The sequence below is a fragment of the Caretta caretta genome, chromosome 17 (genome assembly GCF_965140235.1).
Source record: "Caretta caretta isolate rCarCar2 chromosome 17, rCarCar1.hap1, whole genome shotgun sequence".
In the NCBI taxonomy this organism is placed as follows: Eukaryota; Metazoa; Chordata; order Testudines; family Cheloniidae; genus Caretta; species Caretta caretta.
The window spans coordinates 1,309,370-1,328,807 of NC_134222.1; the positions used below are offsets into that span (position 1 = coordinate 1,309,370).

Genomic DNA, 19,438 nt, shown 5'->3' on the forward strand with positions numbered 1-19,438 from the left:
CTGTCACAGTTTCAGCGTAACTACACCTATATTCCTTGCTCTGTGATCTGCTCCAGGAGTTCCCAGTCGTGTTTCAGATCTCCAGCCATCACCTTTTTCTGGATAGGAATCCTTGTCCAACTCCCTTCTGACCAGGGGTTTTAAGGCTGCACACTCCCTGATCTACACTGTGATATCCCTAGCAAGCCAGTCTGCCTAAAGGTCAGCGCCTGGGCTTTGCTTTCTCTCCAAGACTATGACCAGTGACAAGTTACCACTCAGCTCCTTCTAAGCAAGCATATTTATTCTGAATGTAAAACCATTACAGAGAATGCATATAAATACAATAAAAGAAACTATCTGCATGGTAAAAAGCTTACCAGAGGTTACTCCCAACTTCAACATAGGGGTCATTGCTTCAAACCCCACAGCAGGATTTTCCCTGTGTTTACATGTTCCTAATGGTCTTTAGATCTGGAACCAGCACCCAGACTGAGCAGATGAGCTGTTTCTTTATACATCTGGGGCCTTTGATCGCCAATCTCCAGGAACTGGTAATCACCCAGCAGTCACCCTCTCCTTTGGACATAGCTTCAAAAGGAGGGGTTTTGCATAATCAGAGAATTTGTATTATCCACTCCCCAAGGATTCCCCAGGAAATCCACTTACCACTTACCCATACAGGTAGGAACTGCAGAGAAACAGACAAACAAAAGAGTCCCATTCAATTCCATCACATGAAGGCAGACAGCTAAATAGTGACACATTTTTAAGTGCTTGTATACAAATGCTAGAAGTCTAAATAAAAAGATGGGTGAACTTGAGGGCCTGGTATTAAATGAGGATATTGATATAACAGGCATCACAGAAACTTGGTGGAACAACGACAATCAATAGGAGACAGTAATACCAAGGTACAAAATATGGTCACAGTCTTGGGGGAGTGGCCCTACATGTGAAAGAAAATATAGAGTCAAATATAATAAAAATCTTAAATGGAGTACCATAGAATATCTATGGAAAGAAATTCCATGCTTGAATAATAAGTGTATAGCGGAAGGAAAATACTACTGACTCGCTGACCAGGATGGTGATAGTGACTGTGAAATGCTCAGGGAGAGGCTACAAAAAAAGAAAACCCAAAAATAATGAGCAATTTCAACTATCCCCATATTGACTACATATATATCACCTCAGAACAGGATGCAGAGATAAACTTTCTAGATATCATTAATGACTGCTTCTTGGAGCAGCTAGTCCTGGAATCCACAAGGGGAGAGGCAGTTCTTGACTTAGTCCTAAGTGGAGCACAGGATCTGGTCCAAGAGGTGACTATAGCTGAACTGATAAGTAATACTGGCCATAAGGTAGTTAAATGTAACATCCTTGTGGGGGGAAAATACCAAAGAAACCTACCACAGTAGCATTTAACTTCAAAAAGGGGAGCTACACAAAAATGAGGAAAGTAGTTGAAAGGAAATTAAAAGGAACAGTCACAAGAGTGAAATGCCTGCAAGCTGCATGGAAACTCTTTAAAACCACCATACTAGAAGCTCAAACTAAATGTATACTCTGAATCAAAATTAGAAGAAAAAAAATAGTAAGAAGATCAAAAAATTGCCACCATGCCTAAACAGCAGAGTAAAAGAGGCCATGAGAGGCAAAAAGGCCTCCTTTACAAACTGGAAGTCAAATCCTACTGAGGAAAACAGAAAGGAACATAAACTTTGGCAAGTCATGTGTAAACGCATAATTAGGCAGGCCAAAAAAGAATTTAAAGAGCAGAGAAAGAGAGACAAAAACTAACAGCTAAATTTGTAAGTACAGTGGAAGCAGGAAGCCTGACAAACAATCAGTGGGGGCACTGGAAGATCAAGGTGCTAAAGGAGCACTCAAGGAAGACAAGACCATTGCAGAGAAGCTAAATAAATTCTTTGCATCAGTCTTCACTGCAGAGATTGTGAGGGAGATTCCCACACGTGAGCCATTCTTTTCAGGTGACAAATCTGAGCGACTGCCCCAGATTGAGGTGTCAGTAGAGGAGGTTTTGGAACAAATAGATAAATTAAACAGTAAGAAGTCACCAGGACCAGACAATATCACTCAAGAGTTCTGAAGGAACTCAGGAAACTGGAGAACTCCTAACTATGGTATGTAACCTATCACTTAAATCAGCCTCTGTGCCAGATTTTTAAACAGCGATTTTTAAAAAAGACTCCAGAGCTGCTCCTGGCAATTACAGGCCAATAAGCCTAACTTCAGTACAAGGTAACTATAATAAAGAACAGAATTATCAGACACACAGATGAATAAGATATGTGGGGGAAGAGTCAACACAGCTTTTGTAAAGGGAAATCATGCCTCATCAATCTATTTAAATTCTTTCAGGGTGTCAACAAGCATATGGACAAGGGTGATTCAGTTGATACAGTGTACTTGGATTTTCAGAAAGCATTTTACAAGGTCCCACACTAAAAGCTTTTAAGCAAAGTGAGCAGTCATAGCATAAGAGGGAAGGTCCTCTCATGAACAGTAACTGGTTAAAAGATAGGAAACAAAGAGTAGGAATAAATGGTCAGTTTTCACAATGGAAAGAGGTAAATAGGAGGGTCCCCCAGGGGTCTGTACTGGAACCAGTCCTAGTCAACATATTCATAAATGATCTAGGAAAAAGGTTTCAGAGTAACAGCCGTGTTAGTCTGTATTCGCAAAAAGAAAAGGAGGACTTGTGGCACCTTAGAGACTAACCAATTTATTTGAGCATAAGCTTTCGTGAGCTACAGCTCACTTCATCAGATGCATACTGTGGAAAGTATAGAAGATCTTCTATACTTTCTATACTTTACTTTCCACAGTATGCATCCGATGAAGTGAGCTGTAGCTCACGAAAGCTTATGCTCAAATAAATTGGTTAGTCTCTAAGGTGCCACAAGTCCTCCTTTTCTTTCTAGGAAAAAGGGTAAACAGTGAGGTGGGCAAAGTTCGCAGATGATACTAAATTACTCAAGACAGTTAAACCAAAGATGATTGTTAAAAGTTACAAAGGCATCTCACAAAACTGGGCGACTAGGCAACAAACCAGCAGATGAAATTCAGTGTCAATAATTGCAAAGTAATGCACATTGGAAAACATAATCCAAACATACCAAATTATGGGGTCAAAATTAGCTGATACCTCTCAAGAAAACTATCCACTATGACCCGAGATCTCTATCTGAAAATATGTGCTCAGTGTGCAGCAGCAGTCAAAAAAACTAAGAGCATGTTAGGAACCATTAAGAAAAGGATAGATAATAAGACAGCAAATATCATAATGCCACTATATTAATCTTTGGTACGCCCACACCTTGGTACTCCATGCAGTTCTGGTTGCCCCACCTCAAAAAAGATATATTAGAATTGAAAAAGGTGACAAAGAAGGGCAACGAAAATGAATCGGGGTCTGGAATAGATTCCATGTGAGGAGAAAGTAAAAAGACTGAGACTGTTCAGCTTAGAAAACAGCAACGACGGGGGGTATGACAGAGGCCCATAAAATCATGACTGATGAGGAGAAAGTGAATCAGGAAGTGTTATTGACTCCTTTTCATAAGACAAGAATCAGGGGTCACTGAATGAAAGTAATAAACAGCAGGTGTAAAACAAATACAAGGAAGTATTTCTTCACACAATGCACAGCCAACCTGTGGAACTCGTTGCCAGGAGATGTTGTGAAGGCCAAAAGTATAACTGGGTTAAAAAAAAATAGATAAGTTCATGGAGGGTAGGCCCATCAATCGCTATTAGCCAGGCTGGGCCGGGACACATCCCATGCACTGGGTGTCCCTAAAGCTTTGACTGCTAGAAGCTGCAACTGGTTGACAGGGGAGGGATCACTTGATAACTGCCCAGTTCTGCTCATTCCTTCTGAGACATCTAGCACCAGCCACTGTTGGAAGACAGAATACTGGGCTAGGTGGACCATCTCTGACCCATATGCCATTCTTATGTTCTTATGAAGTCAGAGCACCTAGCCCCTCCCATCCATTGTGCTGCTGTGGCTACATTTCTATTTTTAGTGCACTAGTTTGATCAGAGTTAGTCTGGGAATGTCTTCCCAAACTGGAAATTACACCTCCATCCCAAAGTGTAGCAATACCTTTTGTCTCTCCCATCTTAACCCCCTTCTCCCAACATCTTTGAGCCCACTTGCCTCTCCAGCTACTGCCCTTTCTCTCTGTCATCTCTAAGCTCATTGAATGCACTGTCTACAACCACTATTTTGAGTTCCTCTCCTCCCGTTCCATCCTAGATCCTCTCCAATCTGGCTTCTGCCAACTTCCACTCCACCAAAACCACTCTTGGCAAAGTCTCTCATGACCTGTTCCCTGCCTGTCTGTCATTCAGGCCCATAACCTTGGTATCATCTTCAACAACTAGATCTTCACATCCAGACTACGTCTAAATCTTGCCGATTCTTTCTGCATGACTTCTCTAAGATACAACCGTTCCTATCCATCCATGCAGCTAATACTCTCAGCATCTCACATCTCCATTACTGTAACAACCTTCTCTCTCATCTTGACAAATGCAGCCTTGCCCTGCTCCTATCCATTCAGAATGCTGCTGCAAAGATCACTTTCCTAACTGGTTACTATAAGCACATCATCCCTCTTCTTGAATCCTTCCACTGGCTCCCCTCTTCTCTGTCACATCGTACAAAAGCTGCTTGTCTTCACTTCACAGACGCCTTACAGCCTGTCTTCACCCAACCTATTATCTTTTATTCACTACTGAAATGTCAGCTCCTGCCTCCAATGGGCCCATGATGTCAGCCCCCATTGCCCACTTGTTAAAAGTTCAAACAAGGCCCTTGGTGCTTTCTCCCAGGCTGCTCCTCACACTGGTGAGGATCTGTCCATATTCATCCTCAAAGCTACCTCATTCTCCACCTTCAAATCCCTCCTCAAAACTCTCCTTTGCCTCAATGCCTACAAAAAACTTGACACCAGTTAACCGATGGTGCACTGAGACCACAGCTGACCTTTTTCTCATTGTTTCCTTGTACCTGCCATTTCTCTCTCTGTGCCTGTCTAGTGTCCTTTGTCTCACATTTAGCCTGTACGCTCTGTGGCACAGGGACTGTCTTTTTATTCTGTGCCTGTGCAGCACCAAGCACAATGGGGTCCTGGTCCCTGACTAGGGCTCCTGGGCGCTATGGTCAGACAAATCAATAACAGTGGTTTTGGCACGCCGAGAAGTACAGACTTCGGATGCCAATTCAGTATGTTCTTTTAAATGCTGCAGATACCCAGGGAATTGCTATGACATCTGCTTCTCTGTTTTATTCTAGCTTTCGGAAGAATTTTGGTTGTGGAGCTAGTGCGTCTATGAAGGCAAAGCAGAAAATGGCTTACAGGGTTATCAAGGATGAGCACAAGAAGCTGGGCCCCATGAGATTTTCAGAGATAGCTGTCACAGTCCTCTTCTTATTATTGGTGGTGCTTTGGTTTACCAGAGACCCTGGGTTCATGCCAGGCTGGGCAACTAATGTCTTCAACAAGAATGGCAAAAGGTATAATTGCTTTTCTCATCCCCCCAAACAGCAGCCAAACACTGAACAGTAGAGATCCAGTATGGGCGTGCAGGAGAGCATCCTGCCTTCTCTGTTCCCATCTGGATAAATCCTGCACAGTCTGTGGCCTAGCCTTCTGGCCAGTACCATGCCAAATCCAGATGCAAAATTTTGCCCCAGATTGTGCTGCCCTAGCTCCTTCAATACCCCCGCCAAACATACTAGACTCATTTCTGGATCAATCTTTTGCAGTTATGTGACTGATGCTACAGTTGTCATCTTCATTTCACTTTTGATGTTCCTAATCCCTTCAGAGATCCCCACCTACCTATGTCGTAATAGGGCTCAGCAAGTGCAACAACAAGGTAAGAACTAGCTCAGTACACCAGAAAATCAAAATAGGACACAGGAAGTTTCCCTGCATCTTGGATTTACAAAGGGAATTTCAAACACTGAACAATTCCAAGGAGCCAAAGAACAGTGCTGGGGATGTGTCTTCAGAGCTGTTTGGGGTTTCCTGCAGGACTGAAATTATATGCTTTCCACTGTGCAGTTCGCTGATCACAGAGTGATTCCGTTTCTGGTACATCAATTAAATGAGACACTGCCCAGCAAAGGGGATTATATGCATGTATCATCACTGCTGAAGCTGGAGAGTCAAGGAGGAGACATAAAATTTCCTGGGGGGATACCTAGCAGCTCTGAGGATATGTTCCCACACATCTAGTCCATTCTTCCACCTTCTGGGGGTCAGGGCGAGTTCCCTATGACCTACTCACTAGTGTTTTCTCTAGTCTAGTTTAAAAAGTTTGAAGTGATGAAGCTTCTGTCCCTTCCTTTAGGAGACAATCCCATAGTCTAGTAGATCTCACTGATTGGAAGTTTTTCCCCTACCCCATCTCGTGTTGCTCCAGCTCTCCACTCCCAGGAGGAAATGCAAGAGGTGGGGATCTCACAGGCATCAGATACTCGTAGTGCTGCTGTGTCTCAGTACAAATTCTCAGCTACATTGGGAGCATGGAGCTGAGAGAAGGGCTATATTGTGGGCACTGCTGCTGCTTGTCAGAGGAGCAATGTGCACCAGAGCAACTAAAGAAACAGCTGGACCAATGCCCACAAAGCTGCTGCAGCTTACACTTTCCCCTTGTCCCTGGGAGTGGAGTGCAGAGATGCTCCCCTGGATGTGCTCTCCATCCCTGTGGCTCACAGATTGGTTCTGGATTTTAGATAGCACAAGACAGACTTCAGTGCTCCCTGCTCTCTTGGACTGGAAGACGGTTAATCAGAAGATGCCCTGGAACATTGTGATTTTGCTGGGAGGTGGCTTTGCCCTGGCCAAAGGCAGTGAGGTAACTTCATCTGTCTGCTTACCGGAAACATTTGTCTAACTGGACAAGGTTTTATTTTATCTTTGTTTTTTTGCACCCTGTGGAACACCAGAGGGCACTCTAGTAGCACCAAATGTCCATGACCAGCATTAAGAACACTTCTTGTGCTGGCTCCTGAGTCCCTATTGCTGCTACTCACAGATGACACAGCCACTACCCACGGAGGCAGAACAACTAACTGTGATTCTGAGCAGGGGACTCATGCGGGAAGGGCCAAACACATCAAATAATGCAATTCAATGATGACTTATTGGCATGACAAGCTGCCCAAGTGTTGCCAAAGTGTGAGGAGGCACAGGCAGGCAAGATCTGCCATGATGGGATTCCAAACGATTTCAAGCTTCTTTACTGTTCAGTGCTGTATCTGTGCAATGCAGTGTTGCCACGTAGTAGCCAGCTGGGCTAAAGGCTGCCTGATGCAGACACCTCCCATTAAACAGAAGTTGTGCAGCAGGTGTGACTTTCATCCCCATAGACATTTGTTAGCAAGCGTGGCTGTGAAATGGAACAGAAAAGAACCGAAGGAAGATGGTAGAACATAGTGTAGAGTCTAAGTCAGAAGCTTTTTCACTGTGATTAGAAGAACATTATGAGTAGCAATATATGCAATTGATGGGCCAACCATGGACAACTTGTTCCTCTCGCACCTCAGATTTGGAAACCAAATGTTGGAAATTGATTTAGAACAATGAGATACTGAATTGAATTGAACGTAAGAAAGCACCATTTCTAACAAATAATCATTTGTTTTGTGGTAACAACTAGAAGCTCCAGTCAGGGATTACGGCCCTATTTTGCTAGGCATTGCACACACCGATAACAAAAAGATATTCATATATCACAAGAAACAACGGGTGGCTACACCAAACAGATGGTGCGGTGAAGCACAAGGAAACAGCGAGAGGATTATGATTAGTGTAGTAAAGCAATGGTCACAGCACACCAACAGCCTGGTTATTGTTGAGTTTTGTAGGCATTGCAGCAGGGGTGAGGTTTAAGGAGAGATCTGAAGGAGGATAATGTAGTACTGTGCAGATTTTAATGGGGAACTACCCTCATACACCAGACGTGGCATAGGAGAAACTGTTTATGGAACAATCTGATGAATAGGAAATAAAGACTTGCAGCACTGGTGGTCCATGCTGTGTAAGAGATCATAAACAAAGCAGGGATAGGCCACGAAGGACGTTACAGACGAAGACAAGTTGTTTGTGTTTGATGTGGTGGGAAAGAGTAAGTCAGTGGAAGGCTGCAAAGAGTGAGAGGATGTGGTCAGAGTGACAAGGCAGGAAGATCATCGTTGTGGAAATGCTTTTAATGGATTTGGAGGGGCTGGAGGGGCAAGGTGGCATTTGTCAAGACCAGAACAGAGGAGCTCATAGTAGTCAAGATGTGAGATGAGAATGCCTGCAAGTTTTAGCTATGTGGACAGAGGAAAGGCTGGATCACAGAGACGTTATTCAAGAAGAAGCAACAAGATATAGACATGGCCAGGGTGTGTGAGTCTGCAGAGACAGCTAAGTCAAAACTGATATCCGCTTGCAGGCCTGAGTAACAGGGCGGATGCTGGTGTTGTCCACAGTCACTGAGAAAGGAAGGAGGAGGGGTCAGAAGGAGTAAGAACTCAGTTTTGACTATCTTGCATTGAAGTTGGCAGCTGGACGCCCACAAGGGCCTGTCAGAAAGATGGACTGAGATTGTTGTTTGGACAGGAGACAGGTCCAAGTAGTGATCACGTACAACTAATGCCCTGCACAGTGTAATGGGAAAAAAGCCCTTTATACCAAAAAGGACAATACAGTATTCTTTCCCTCTCAGTGGCTTTAGGATGAAAAAAGTGTGTGAGTCTTATTCATTCCCTTGAGTTCTGTTGCCTGTGAACAAAAACTAGCTGCTTTTCTCCAGAGAGCAGTCTTTGAGTGAGGCAGTGGGATTGGCAGGGGAAATATGTTTACAGAGTGTAGCTCCGTTATGGTACTTGCCCAAGAACATGTCCACGGTGCTGACCGACCTCTCTTCATCCCTCTCTTTCAGGAATCTGGTTTGTCCGTATGGTTAGGTGGCAAACTGACCCCTTTGCAGAATATCTCATCTCCCGCGATTGCTTTGCTGTTATGTCTCTTGGTTGCCACTTTCACTGAATGCACGAGTAATGTGGCTACCACCACCCTCTTCCTTCCTATACTGGCTTCCATGGTAAGTGCCACCTTTTCAGATTGCTTCGGCAGGAAAAGTAACAGAACCTTCTATCGTGTTCCAAGTACAGACCTACTCAGCTACTCGAAACCTCGAACAGAGCCAACCATAGGCTCATGCCCTTGATCACGTGATAAGGGTTAGGATATAGATATATTACATATATTCTTTCTAAAATAATGTGTGCAGGTGAAAATAACAGGACTGATAGGCCAGGCAACTGCAGTCCTTTTATTCACAACGAAGACAATGGCAGTGTTAACTTCCCCATACTACCACATCAATGTGCCTCATCATGACTTTCCAGGATAACCTCTAGGGGTGACAGCATAGATCAGTCTTCACGGTCCATTCAAACCTTTGCAGGTCCACTGAGTGTGGCTATAAGGAGACCACTAGTGCCAACTATGGGGGTAGTTTTATGATGTGAAAATCTGGAACTGGAGTAAGAACCACCAGACCTATTTTGCATAAGACACTGAACAGTACGACTAACCTGTAATTTTTCACCCTCTTACCCAACCACTGCCCCTCAGAGCTTGGGGGCTCTCTTTTTCAAGTGGTACATTTACTTAGCTCTTGACGTATGACTTTGATGACTTTTTTCCTTTGTTTACTGATTTTGGATTGGACTATGCTAATTGTGAACAATAATTTATATTACAGTTGTGGCCAAATGCCCCAAGCAGGATCAGGACCCCAGTGTGCTGATCACAAGGAACTCTTGCTTCCTGAGCACAACAGGGGTGACTGGAAGCTTCTCAAGTAGGATGGAAAGTGTCCTGGAGTGTCTGGGAAAGGGAAGGGTGGGACATGTGTCACCGCTAAACACAACCAGATTCTTCTGGCCCAGACTCCCTATGAACTTTGCTGGTATTAAAACTGTCTCTCTTCTTCTCACCTCCTGCACAGGCTCAAGCCATCTGCCTCAATCCGCTCTACATCATGCTGCCGTGCACACTCTCAGCATCATTGGCTTTCATGCTCCCAGTGGCTACTCCTCCCAATGCCATTGCCTTCTCCTATGGAAATCTCAAAGTTATCGACATGGTGAGCAGCAGGGCACCCCTCCGATTTTCAGTTACACTGTGTTTTGCTTTTCTCCTTTTTTGTCTTAGTTTTTCCTTGACAAGGTATTACAGAACGGATTGTACCCTGCTAAAATCAAATGGAATAAAGAGCATAGACCTGTGCATTAACATAGGTCACTGTGACCCTGAAGTACACTCCAAGCCATATGAACAAGAGCTGCTAATGAGCTCTTAGAAAACAGTCAGAGACACTGTAGGGAAAGAGTTTCTTAGGGTGCTCCAACAGCAACCGGGAATTGATGGGAAATGGAAGTGTGTAGCTGTGCAGATAAACTAAATGTAAACTGTGGTGATGGCAGAAGGGTTCCTATCCTACTGCTTTTCTGCACAGTCTTCTGCATTGCTTAGGCAAAGCCTCAGATATTTGTCTCTGCCAGTTACTCAGTCCATTCCACCATGGCGGGACTTCCCTTTCTCACGATAGCACAGAAAGAGGAGGGCATCTTAATAATGGACATCTGAGGGCAGCAGCATTGCCCTCCCAAAGTGAACACCAGATCTAGATGCCAAATCAAGAAAGTTAGAAACACAGAATCATAGAATATCAGGGTTGGAAGGGACCTCAGGAGGTCATCTAGTCCAACCCCCTGCTCAAAAGCAGGACCAATCCCCAATTAAATCATCCCAGCCAGGGCTTTGTCAAGCGTGACCTTAAAAGGAGATTCCACCACCTCCCTAAGCAATGCATTCCAGTGTTTCACCACCCTCCTAGTGAAAAAGTTTTTCCTAATATCCAATCTAAACCGCCCCCACTGCAACTTGAGACCATTACTCCTTGTCCTGTCCTCTTCTACCACTGAGAATAGTCTAGAACCATCCTCTCTGGAACCACCTCTCAGGTAGTTGAAAGCAGCTATCAAATCCCCCCTCATTCTTCTCTTCTGCAGACTAAACAATCCCAGTTCCCTCAGCCTCTCCTCATAACTCATGTGTTCCAGACCCCTAATCATTTTTGTTGCCCTTCGCTGGACTCTTTCCAATTTATCCACATCCTTCTTGTAGTGTGGGGCCCAAAACTGGACACAGTACTCCAGATGAGGCCTCACCAATGTCGAATAGAGGGGAACGATCACGTCCCTCGATCTGCTCGCTATGCCCTTACTTATACATCCCAAAATGCCGTTGGCCTTCTTGGTAACAAGGGCACACTGCTGACTCATATCCAGCTTCTCGTCCACTGTCACCCCTAGGTCCTTTTCCGCAGAACTGCTGTCTAGCCATTTGGTCCCTAGTCTGTAGCTGTGCATTGGGTTCTTCCGTCCTAAGTGCAGGACCCTGCACTTATCCTTATTGAACCTCATCAGATTTCTTTTGGCCCAGTCCTCCAATTTGTCCAGGTCCCTCTGTATCCTATCCCTGCCCTCCAGCATATCTACCACTCCTCCCAGTTTAGTATCATCCGCAAATTTGCTGAGAGTGCAATCCACACCATCCTCCAGATCATTTATGAAGATATTGAACAAAACCGGCCCCAGGACCGACCCCTGGGGCACTCCACTTGACACCAGCTGCCAACTAGACATGGAGCCATTGATCACTACCCGTTGAGCCCGACAATCTAGCCAACTTTCTACCCACCTTATATTGCATTCATCCAGCCCATACTTCTTTAACTTGCTGACAAGAATACTGTGGGAGACAGTGTCAAAAGCTTTGCTAAAGTCAAGAAACAATACATCCACTGCTTTCCCTTCATCCACAGAACCAGTAATCTCATCATAGAAGGCGATTAGATTAGTCAGGCATGATCTTCCCTTGGTGAATCCATGCTGACTGTTCCTGATCACTTTCCTCTCATGTAAGTGCTTCAGGATTGATTCTTTGAGGACCTGCTCCATGATTTTTCCGGGGACTGAAGTGAGGCTGACTGGCCTGTAGTTCCCAGGATCTTCCTTCTTCCCTTTTTTAAAGATTGGCACTACATTAGCCTTTTTCCAGTCATCCGGGACTTCCCCCGTTCGCCACGAGTTTTCAAAGATAATGGCCATAATGGCCAAAGATAATGGCCAGTTCTGCATAAATGTGTGGCTAGGATTCCAGGACTTCTGAAAAAACTTAGCCCTATCCAAATAAATACTCAGTCTGCTTAACAGGTAGCATAGGGAGCCCAGTTTACTCTGATGTGAATGAGGGTTTGATAAGAAAACCAGATTAATGGTCTGGGTTAGGTGATTTAGCATCAGCTACAGGCAAAAACAGTGGTACCGAAATTAAATATCGTGGGTTTAATTTATGACAGACGAAAGGCCCAGAGCTGCATAAAGTGGCTCTAAAATTCCCAGAGCAAGTTGGGTAAGAATTGCCCCCAGTGCAGGAACTGACTGTACTGTGAGGATCCCTCACAAGACCTGCTATGGGGGCATGCTGGTAGGGCTGGGAGAGGTGTGCTGGAGGAGAAGCCACAGAACATAGCATACACAGCTCCACAGCACTATGCGGGGGCCACTCCAGCCTCCAGAGCAGCTCACAATTGGGATCGCACAAAGGTGGCATAAAATCATCTCAGGTCTCCCTCCCCCTAGGCTGAGAACTATGTGGTATGCCTCGAAGAGGCTCCACTCAGAATCCGATCCCTTGATTCCTGCTTGTTTTGCCCTGCACACTGCTATAGGAATCAATGGATCCCAAATTTACAACCCCTTCCCCACCCGGGCCTCTATGTCCCCAGCACAAAGCCGAGCTATTCCACCCAGGCCATCCTCAGATGGACATGGCTGCCCAGCCTGGGTGCCAGAATAAGGATCTACAGATCAAGCCACAAAAGCTGTCCATACAAACTCTCTATTCCTGATCAGCAGAGAGGAAAGAAAAAACAGATTTATTTAAACTAATGACACTGTTTCTTTACAATTCTAGGCTAAAGCTGGGAGTGTTCTCAACATCCTGGGTGTCCTGACAATCATGTTAGCCATAAACACCTGGGGCTACCCCATGTTCGATTTGAATCACTTTCCAGTATGGGCAAACAGCACATCAGCAGCTTCCTGTAAATAACACAGATGGACAATGGAACCAATAATTGTGTCTGATGGAGCAGTATCGTTCACTCTGACCAGCAGCACCATCTACTCAAGCTTTGGTGATGTACTGGACCAGACACAATATCTAGAAACAAAGTCACCCAGATGTTAACAGCAACACAATTATCTGACTCTTCCGCTGTAGGCAAAAGATATAGCCTTGTGCTGTGCAACCCTTGCTGGGGTCCCCAGGCTACCTCTCTCTTGAGAGCCAGTGGGAAATTTCCCCCAGTATCAGGGACATCCATCAGCTCTCAGATTTTGCCTGAAAATTCAGTTTGTTTTGAGTGTGCAAGGAGAGGAAAAGAAGTGTGACAGAGAAGTGTATGTAAGAGGATGGAGGGAGACATTTGCACCTGATGTTTTGTATGCAACTGTGTGTGTTTGAAACCTCTGCTTGTAGGTACAGACCTCTCTGTGTATGTGTGCTTGTGCATGGGCATGGTGAACATAAAACGGTACGTATGATCTGCAAGCAGTCCTGCGACGTATGTATTGTAACAGTTATGGACAAATCAAAACACTATCTAACCCTTCTATTTCTCTGTAATTTATTTATTTAAAATTCACTCTGTAAGTGTAGTTCATAAGAGCTTCTGAAAGTAAGAGGCTGTTTTCACTAGCACATCAATTTTATGACTATTTAGGGAGGCTCTAAAACTGTGCAGGGGTAGTCTATTTTTTTGTCAAGGTCCAAATTTGTTGGTCAAGGTACAGTCAAGGTCCAAACTCCAGAGAAAATAACAAAAAAATAACAACAATAATGATATAATAAGTACATAAAAAGATTTTGGGGCCATTCAAAAGTGTCTTGCAGTCTGGATTTGGCCCGCGGTCTACCTGTTGACTACCCCGCTATAACGACATGACATGAACTCTAGCATTCTCCTGAGAATGGGAAAATTCTTGTTTCCTAAAGTATTGGTTGAATTAAAGAATGTGTATGCAAATCCTACATTCTGGCTAGTTTTTCTATAAGAAACCAATCTTTCTGCTGCCATCTTGCACAAGTCAGCTCCCCAAACCCTTGTCCCCTCCCCACGGCAGAGCCAGCATAACCAACCTTTGTTTTAACACCAAGAAAACAATTATGGAATATCCCTTAGTTTTCAGATTTCAGGTCAAATTGCAGAAGTGCCTACGTGATGTAGGAACGTAAGCATGCACTGACTTTCAGTAAGACTTACCACATTCCGAAGGGGAAGATTTTTAAAGATTTTTAAAGATTGTTAGGCACCTAACAATGCACATGGGCACCTGGAAGGATTTTCAAAAGCACCTAAACAGGTTAAATGCCTAACAGCCATTGAAACTGAAATCAATGAGAGTTTAGCATCTAACCTACTTAGGTGCCTTTGAAAATTCCATCAGGTGCCTACGTGCGTCTCTAACACTGAAATAACATTTTCAGAAGTGCCTATATGACTTTGGGCCAGGCTGTCAAAAATACCTTTCATCTCTCTATTTACCATGTCCACTAGAGAGCAGATGGACAGTACTAGTTATCTCTGGGAGAAGGGGAGTATATCATAATCACCAGCGCCATTAGCAGGGAAATGCAGAATGTTATCACCAAATTTTTGAGAGAGAAACCATTGTCTCATACAGAAGCCATACCTAATGCAGGCAAGAGCACAGAGAAATGGAAAATCAGGATTCATTTTGACAGGCCACTTCCTTGCCTGTCTTTGGGAAAATCAGGCCACAGGTTCACAGAACACTCCTGATATATTTGCATAAAATCTATCTTGTTCAGGAATTCCTGCAGCACACACGCCAGAGCACACCCTTCCCCCCCTCCCACCCCTCCAGGTTTGATTCTAATCACCCAGCTGGTAAAACAAGTATCAGTCTACAGGTACACAGTGTCAGGTGCCACTAAAACCATAGGCTAGAAAAGGTTTATCCTGCTCTGCTAATGACCTGCCATTTCATTTGTGTGCAGTGTTAGAAGTCAGATGACCTGACCCATCTGGCAGGATTCAGATTTATACAAGCAAATATTTGATGCCACCTGCCAAGATCCCTGCAGTCTCCACAGGGAGGATTTATGATTTGCTTGCACATTTATTTCTGTAGTCCTGTGTGAGATGACTACAATAGCCAATGCCTTGTTCAGAGAAGGACTCTTCTCCTCCTTCAAATATGCAGTAATTCTACCCATACTGAAGAAACCTACTCTGTATACATTGATTCTAGCCATGCACCATCCTGTATCAAACCTTCAATTCCTGAGTGACTCCAGAGCTAGCCAAAGGCCAACTGCAAGCTTATCTAATTGAAGGCTATGTCATAGACCCAGGAGAATCTGGATTCAAGCCAGGACATGAGTTGGAAACAGCATCAGTGGCACTGATGGATGGTTTCCTGTTACCTATGGATGGAGGGCAGACATCTATTCTCCCCCTTCTTTACTTCTCTGCAATATTCAGCCAATACACTCTCAACCAATTGTCTCACCTAAGAGAAGTGCTCCAGGGGAACGTGATAAAACACCTTAAGTCTTTCCTGGAGGGGGACACAAAGAGTACTGATGAGAAACGGCACCTCTGTCACTGGACCACTCACTTGTGGAGTCCCGCAATGATTCTCCCTCCAGTTGTATTCAGCACATACATGCAGCTTCTAGATGAAACAGTAACCCAACATGGGCCTAGCTGTCAGCAATATGTAGATGACTCAAATGACACACATCTCCACTTATCCTTCACGATGTACAACTCTACTATTACCACCAAGATGGCTCAGGGCTTGGAGAAGATCAGCTCATAGATGAAGAACAGCTGGTTGAAGCTGAATCCAAGTAAAACGGAAGTGGTACTGGTGGGCAGAGGAAAGCACTTTGTGGAGTTTGCTGCCACAGTACAGCCTCCTCTGGTTAAGATACACACCCATAATTGGTGTGCTCCTGTCCTCCTCACTGATGCTAAGCATCTTCCACATGTAGTAACACTTTCTGTTGTCTCTTGTTGGCTAGAACATTCTGTCCTATTCTGGTGGACGATGACTTGGTTTTAGTTATACATGCCTTTGTCACCTCTTGTCTGGACTACAGCAATCATACCTGGCCACAAAGCCATCAATCCTAAGGAAACTCCAACTAGAACAGAACACATCTCCTCAGCAACACAGGCTGCTGTGAACATATCAAGCCTGTCCTCCGGTCTTTATACTGGCTTCCCATAGAATACTGAGTCACGTTCAAGATCTCAATCCCTACCTGCAAGGTGCTCAATGGCATGGGCCAGCATATTTAAAAGATTGCTTAAAGCTCCAGAATGAGGGCTATGGGTGACATCTCTACTACTCAGTCACAATGGGACTCTGTACCACAAAGGTAAAACGAGTGTGTGCACCAGACAGAGCTTTCTCATGGGCTGGTCCAAGACTGCAGAGCAAACTTCTACAATAGGTATGTGGCTGGAAACCCTGAGGGACCATATTTTGAGATGAAATTGGTGACTGAAGCCCTTCTGCCAGACAGCATGGTGGTGAAAGACAGGGGATCCACCCAAGAAAAATTGAGAATCCAAGTTATCTTATTATCTGGAGGTGGCTTTGATGTTGGTGCCTATTTATCTCTCCACCCTATGAATTTTATCCTGAGACATGACTCCAACTCCTCTGAATGTTTCTTCTCTTCCACTTATTATCATCATGATTAGAAGACTAAAAGGTATGTATATACTGCAACAACAAAAACCCATGTCAGCGAGACTCAGAGTCTGGGTCATCTGATTCACGGGGCTCGCACTACGGGGCTAAAAATAGCACTGTAGATTTTCTAGCTTGGGCTGGAGCCCGGGCTCTGAAACGTGGTAATGGGGGAGGATCTCAGAGCTCAGACTCCACCCTAAGCAGCAGTGTCTACACTGCTAATTCTGGCCCCATAGCATGAACCTGAGTCAGCTGACCTGGGCTCTGAGACTCACTTTTTTCTCAATATAGATGTATCCCTTGATGAAGAGGTGTGTTCTATGTGTGCATCTAAAAGTGGCAGATCTCACTGTCATTCTGAGTATTGATGGAGGGAGTTTCCTCCCGGGGGCCAGGTGCCACGACAGCTCAGGTTCCTGCTTCCGTCAGTCTCACTCCTTGTGTCGACAGCTCCTAAGGGCTTTAAAAATTATGACCAAGATCTTGAATTTGATTGGGTACGGAACCAGTGTAATAGCTAGAAGACAAGGATGAAGGGTTTGCATTTTCCTTTCCCATAGAATAGTCAGGCAGCTGGTTTCTGTGCCAATGGAGCTTTTCCAAAGCACTCTTGTACCAAGCTAAACCATTCACCTTCCCTCCCTGTGTTTACACCTATCAAACATTATCCATTTAATCTAAGTATTTGCACTACACTCATCACCATGGAATCTGAGTGCCTACCAGAATAAAAAAGCCAAACAGATGGTTTATCACAGACCTGTATTCCCTCTTTGCTCTTCACTTCCAGGAACAGGAGGGTGTGTGGGTTTCTTTGTTTTGTATTTTTCTTCTCAGTTCTTACAGATGGTTTTCATATCCCTCTAAATTGCTGTTTAGCTAGGCTATAAATATTTAATTCTTTCGTATGTCCCAATAAACCTGTCCTTCCAGCCCCTTAAATCCTCCATATGATTCTCTGACTTCTTTCCATGTCTACATCTTTAAGGTGCTGAGTTGTTCAAAAGTAAAGGCAGGAGTGCAGGTGCAGTCTCTTCACCAGTATTAAGACAGTCCTTGAGGTCATTAGAGGCAGAAGAAAGATGCAGCATGGGGTGCCCAGGGGCAAGTGGGTTAATGTTGTATATTCCCAGTGTCATCAGCACATGAGTACCCATGATCAGCATCCCCTAGGAAATGGCTCCAGCAGAAGTTGCAGGACCAGGGACACTGAGGGAGTCAGACATCCCAAAAGGGACCATTCGTCTTCTGAAAGGAGAGATGTGACAGGCCCTAGCCTGCTGAAACCTGGGCACTGCTGATTAAACACTCACAGTGATACTACAAAGCAAGGGGGAGAGCGGTCAAAGGGCAAAGTTCAGACCTGTATTTGTCCCAGAGAGATCTAAGGACTGATTCCAACCTGAACTGGTGGGTGTCTTGGCAGCAAGTACATGCAGGGCACTTTTATTGCCTGGGGTGTGCTAAGGGTAGAGCAGATTGAGGTACAGCTGAGTACAATGTATCAGTGCAAAAAACCTATAACACACCACCAAACCCCCCTCCAAATGTTCTGTCCCAAGCAGGTTGCAAGTGTTTCTACACACTGTTACTGTGTTCACTGTTACTGTGGTCACTCTCAAGGCGCGGCTCCCCTTTGTGTCTCCATTGCTATTGCCCTCAAGGGGTGGCTCTGACTTCCCTAACCTGTGATCAAATTTCACAATCTTTCCTAAAACTGTCAGCTCAGCACCTGCTGCAGAGCCGTGTGATTCACAAAGCTGCTCTATATCTCAGAGCTGACACTGAATTTGCTTTGCATAAGAGTGGTAAGTGCTATATTTGTTAATGAGGGGACGGTTGCCTGCATGTCTGTCTGGCTAAAAGGCAAGGGCACTGCAAAACCACAAAACACAGGTTTCCCACAGCACATGCCAATGAGTAAGTGGGTGACTCGCAGTCAGCTCCTCCATATCCCCCAAGAGTTATAATGTTGAGCCTTGCCGTGCCCAGACACACACCTACCCATGGAGCTACAGGCACACACATGTATACACACAAAAGAATCTGAAGGATTTGCTCTGACACACACATATCCATTGTACAGGAAAACACCAGGGAATATGATGGGCACTATGCCAACTAATAAAACAATACAAATAACTTACATTTATAGAGTGCATTTCGTCATAAAGGATCCAAAAGCACTTGTGAAGGGATATGTAAACGGTGCACAGGAATCACTTCACCCAGCACTGAAATTCTGCCACGGCAGGGATAGACTGCAATAGCTATCCTAGAATACAAAGCCATACTACAATAGAGTTTGGAACAGGGGAAGTGCAATCCTATAGCCTCTTGATCTTGCAGAAAGACATTACCTAGAACCTCAGCCAGTCAAAGAGATGCTTTTTTATCACATCCTCTGAGGATCCTGGAGTGCATTCAAAAGCCACAGTGGTGTGGTGTGTTCTATCAAAGCTATATGAACTGAAAACATAGCTGTGTCCTAAACAACTCTCTCACAAATAGGTACCCCTTGAGGGAGGGGCAGAGAATTCACTACAGTCCCCA

The 19,438-nt window shown here is 44.6% G+C and overlaps 1 protein-coding gene across 1 annotated transcript in view; it reads left to right on the forward strand.

The window, feature by feature from the left end:
- The window catches only part of SLC13A2 (solute carrier family 13 member 2), a 35,065-nt gene extending 20,955 nt beyond the window's left edge, over positions 1-14,110 (forward strand). The window contains exons 7-12 of the mRNA XM_048824296.2: positions 5,312-5,533; positions 5,786-5,898; positions 6,761-6,882; positions 8,956-9,117; positions 10,030-10,167; positions 13,065-14,110. Coding sequence (XP_048680253.2) covers positions 5,312-5,533; positions 5,786-5,898; positions 6,761-6,882; positions 8,956-9,117; positions 10,030-10,167; positions 13,065-13,202 — 895 coding nt within the window. The 3' untranslated portion in view covers positions 13,203-14,110. The remainder of the gene's footprint in view (positions 1-5,311; positions 5,534-5,785; positions 5,899-6,760; positions 6,883-8,955; positions 9,118-10,029; positions 10,168-13,064) is intronic.
- The last annotated feature ends 5,328 nt before the right edge of the window (positions 14,111-19,438 follow it).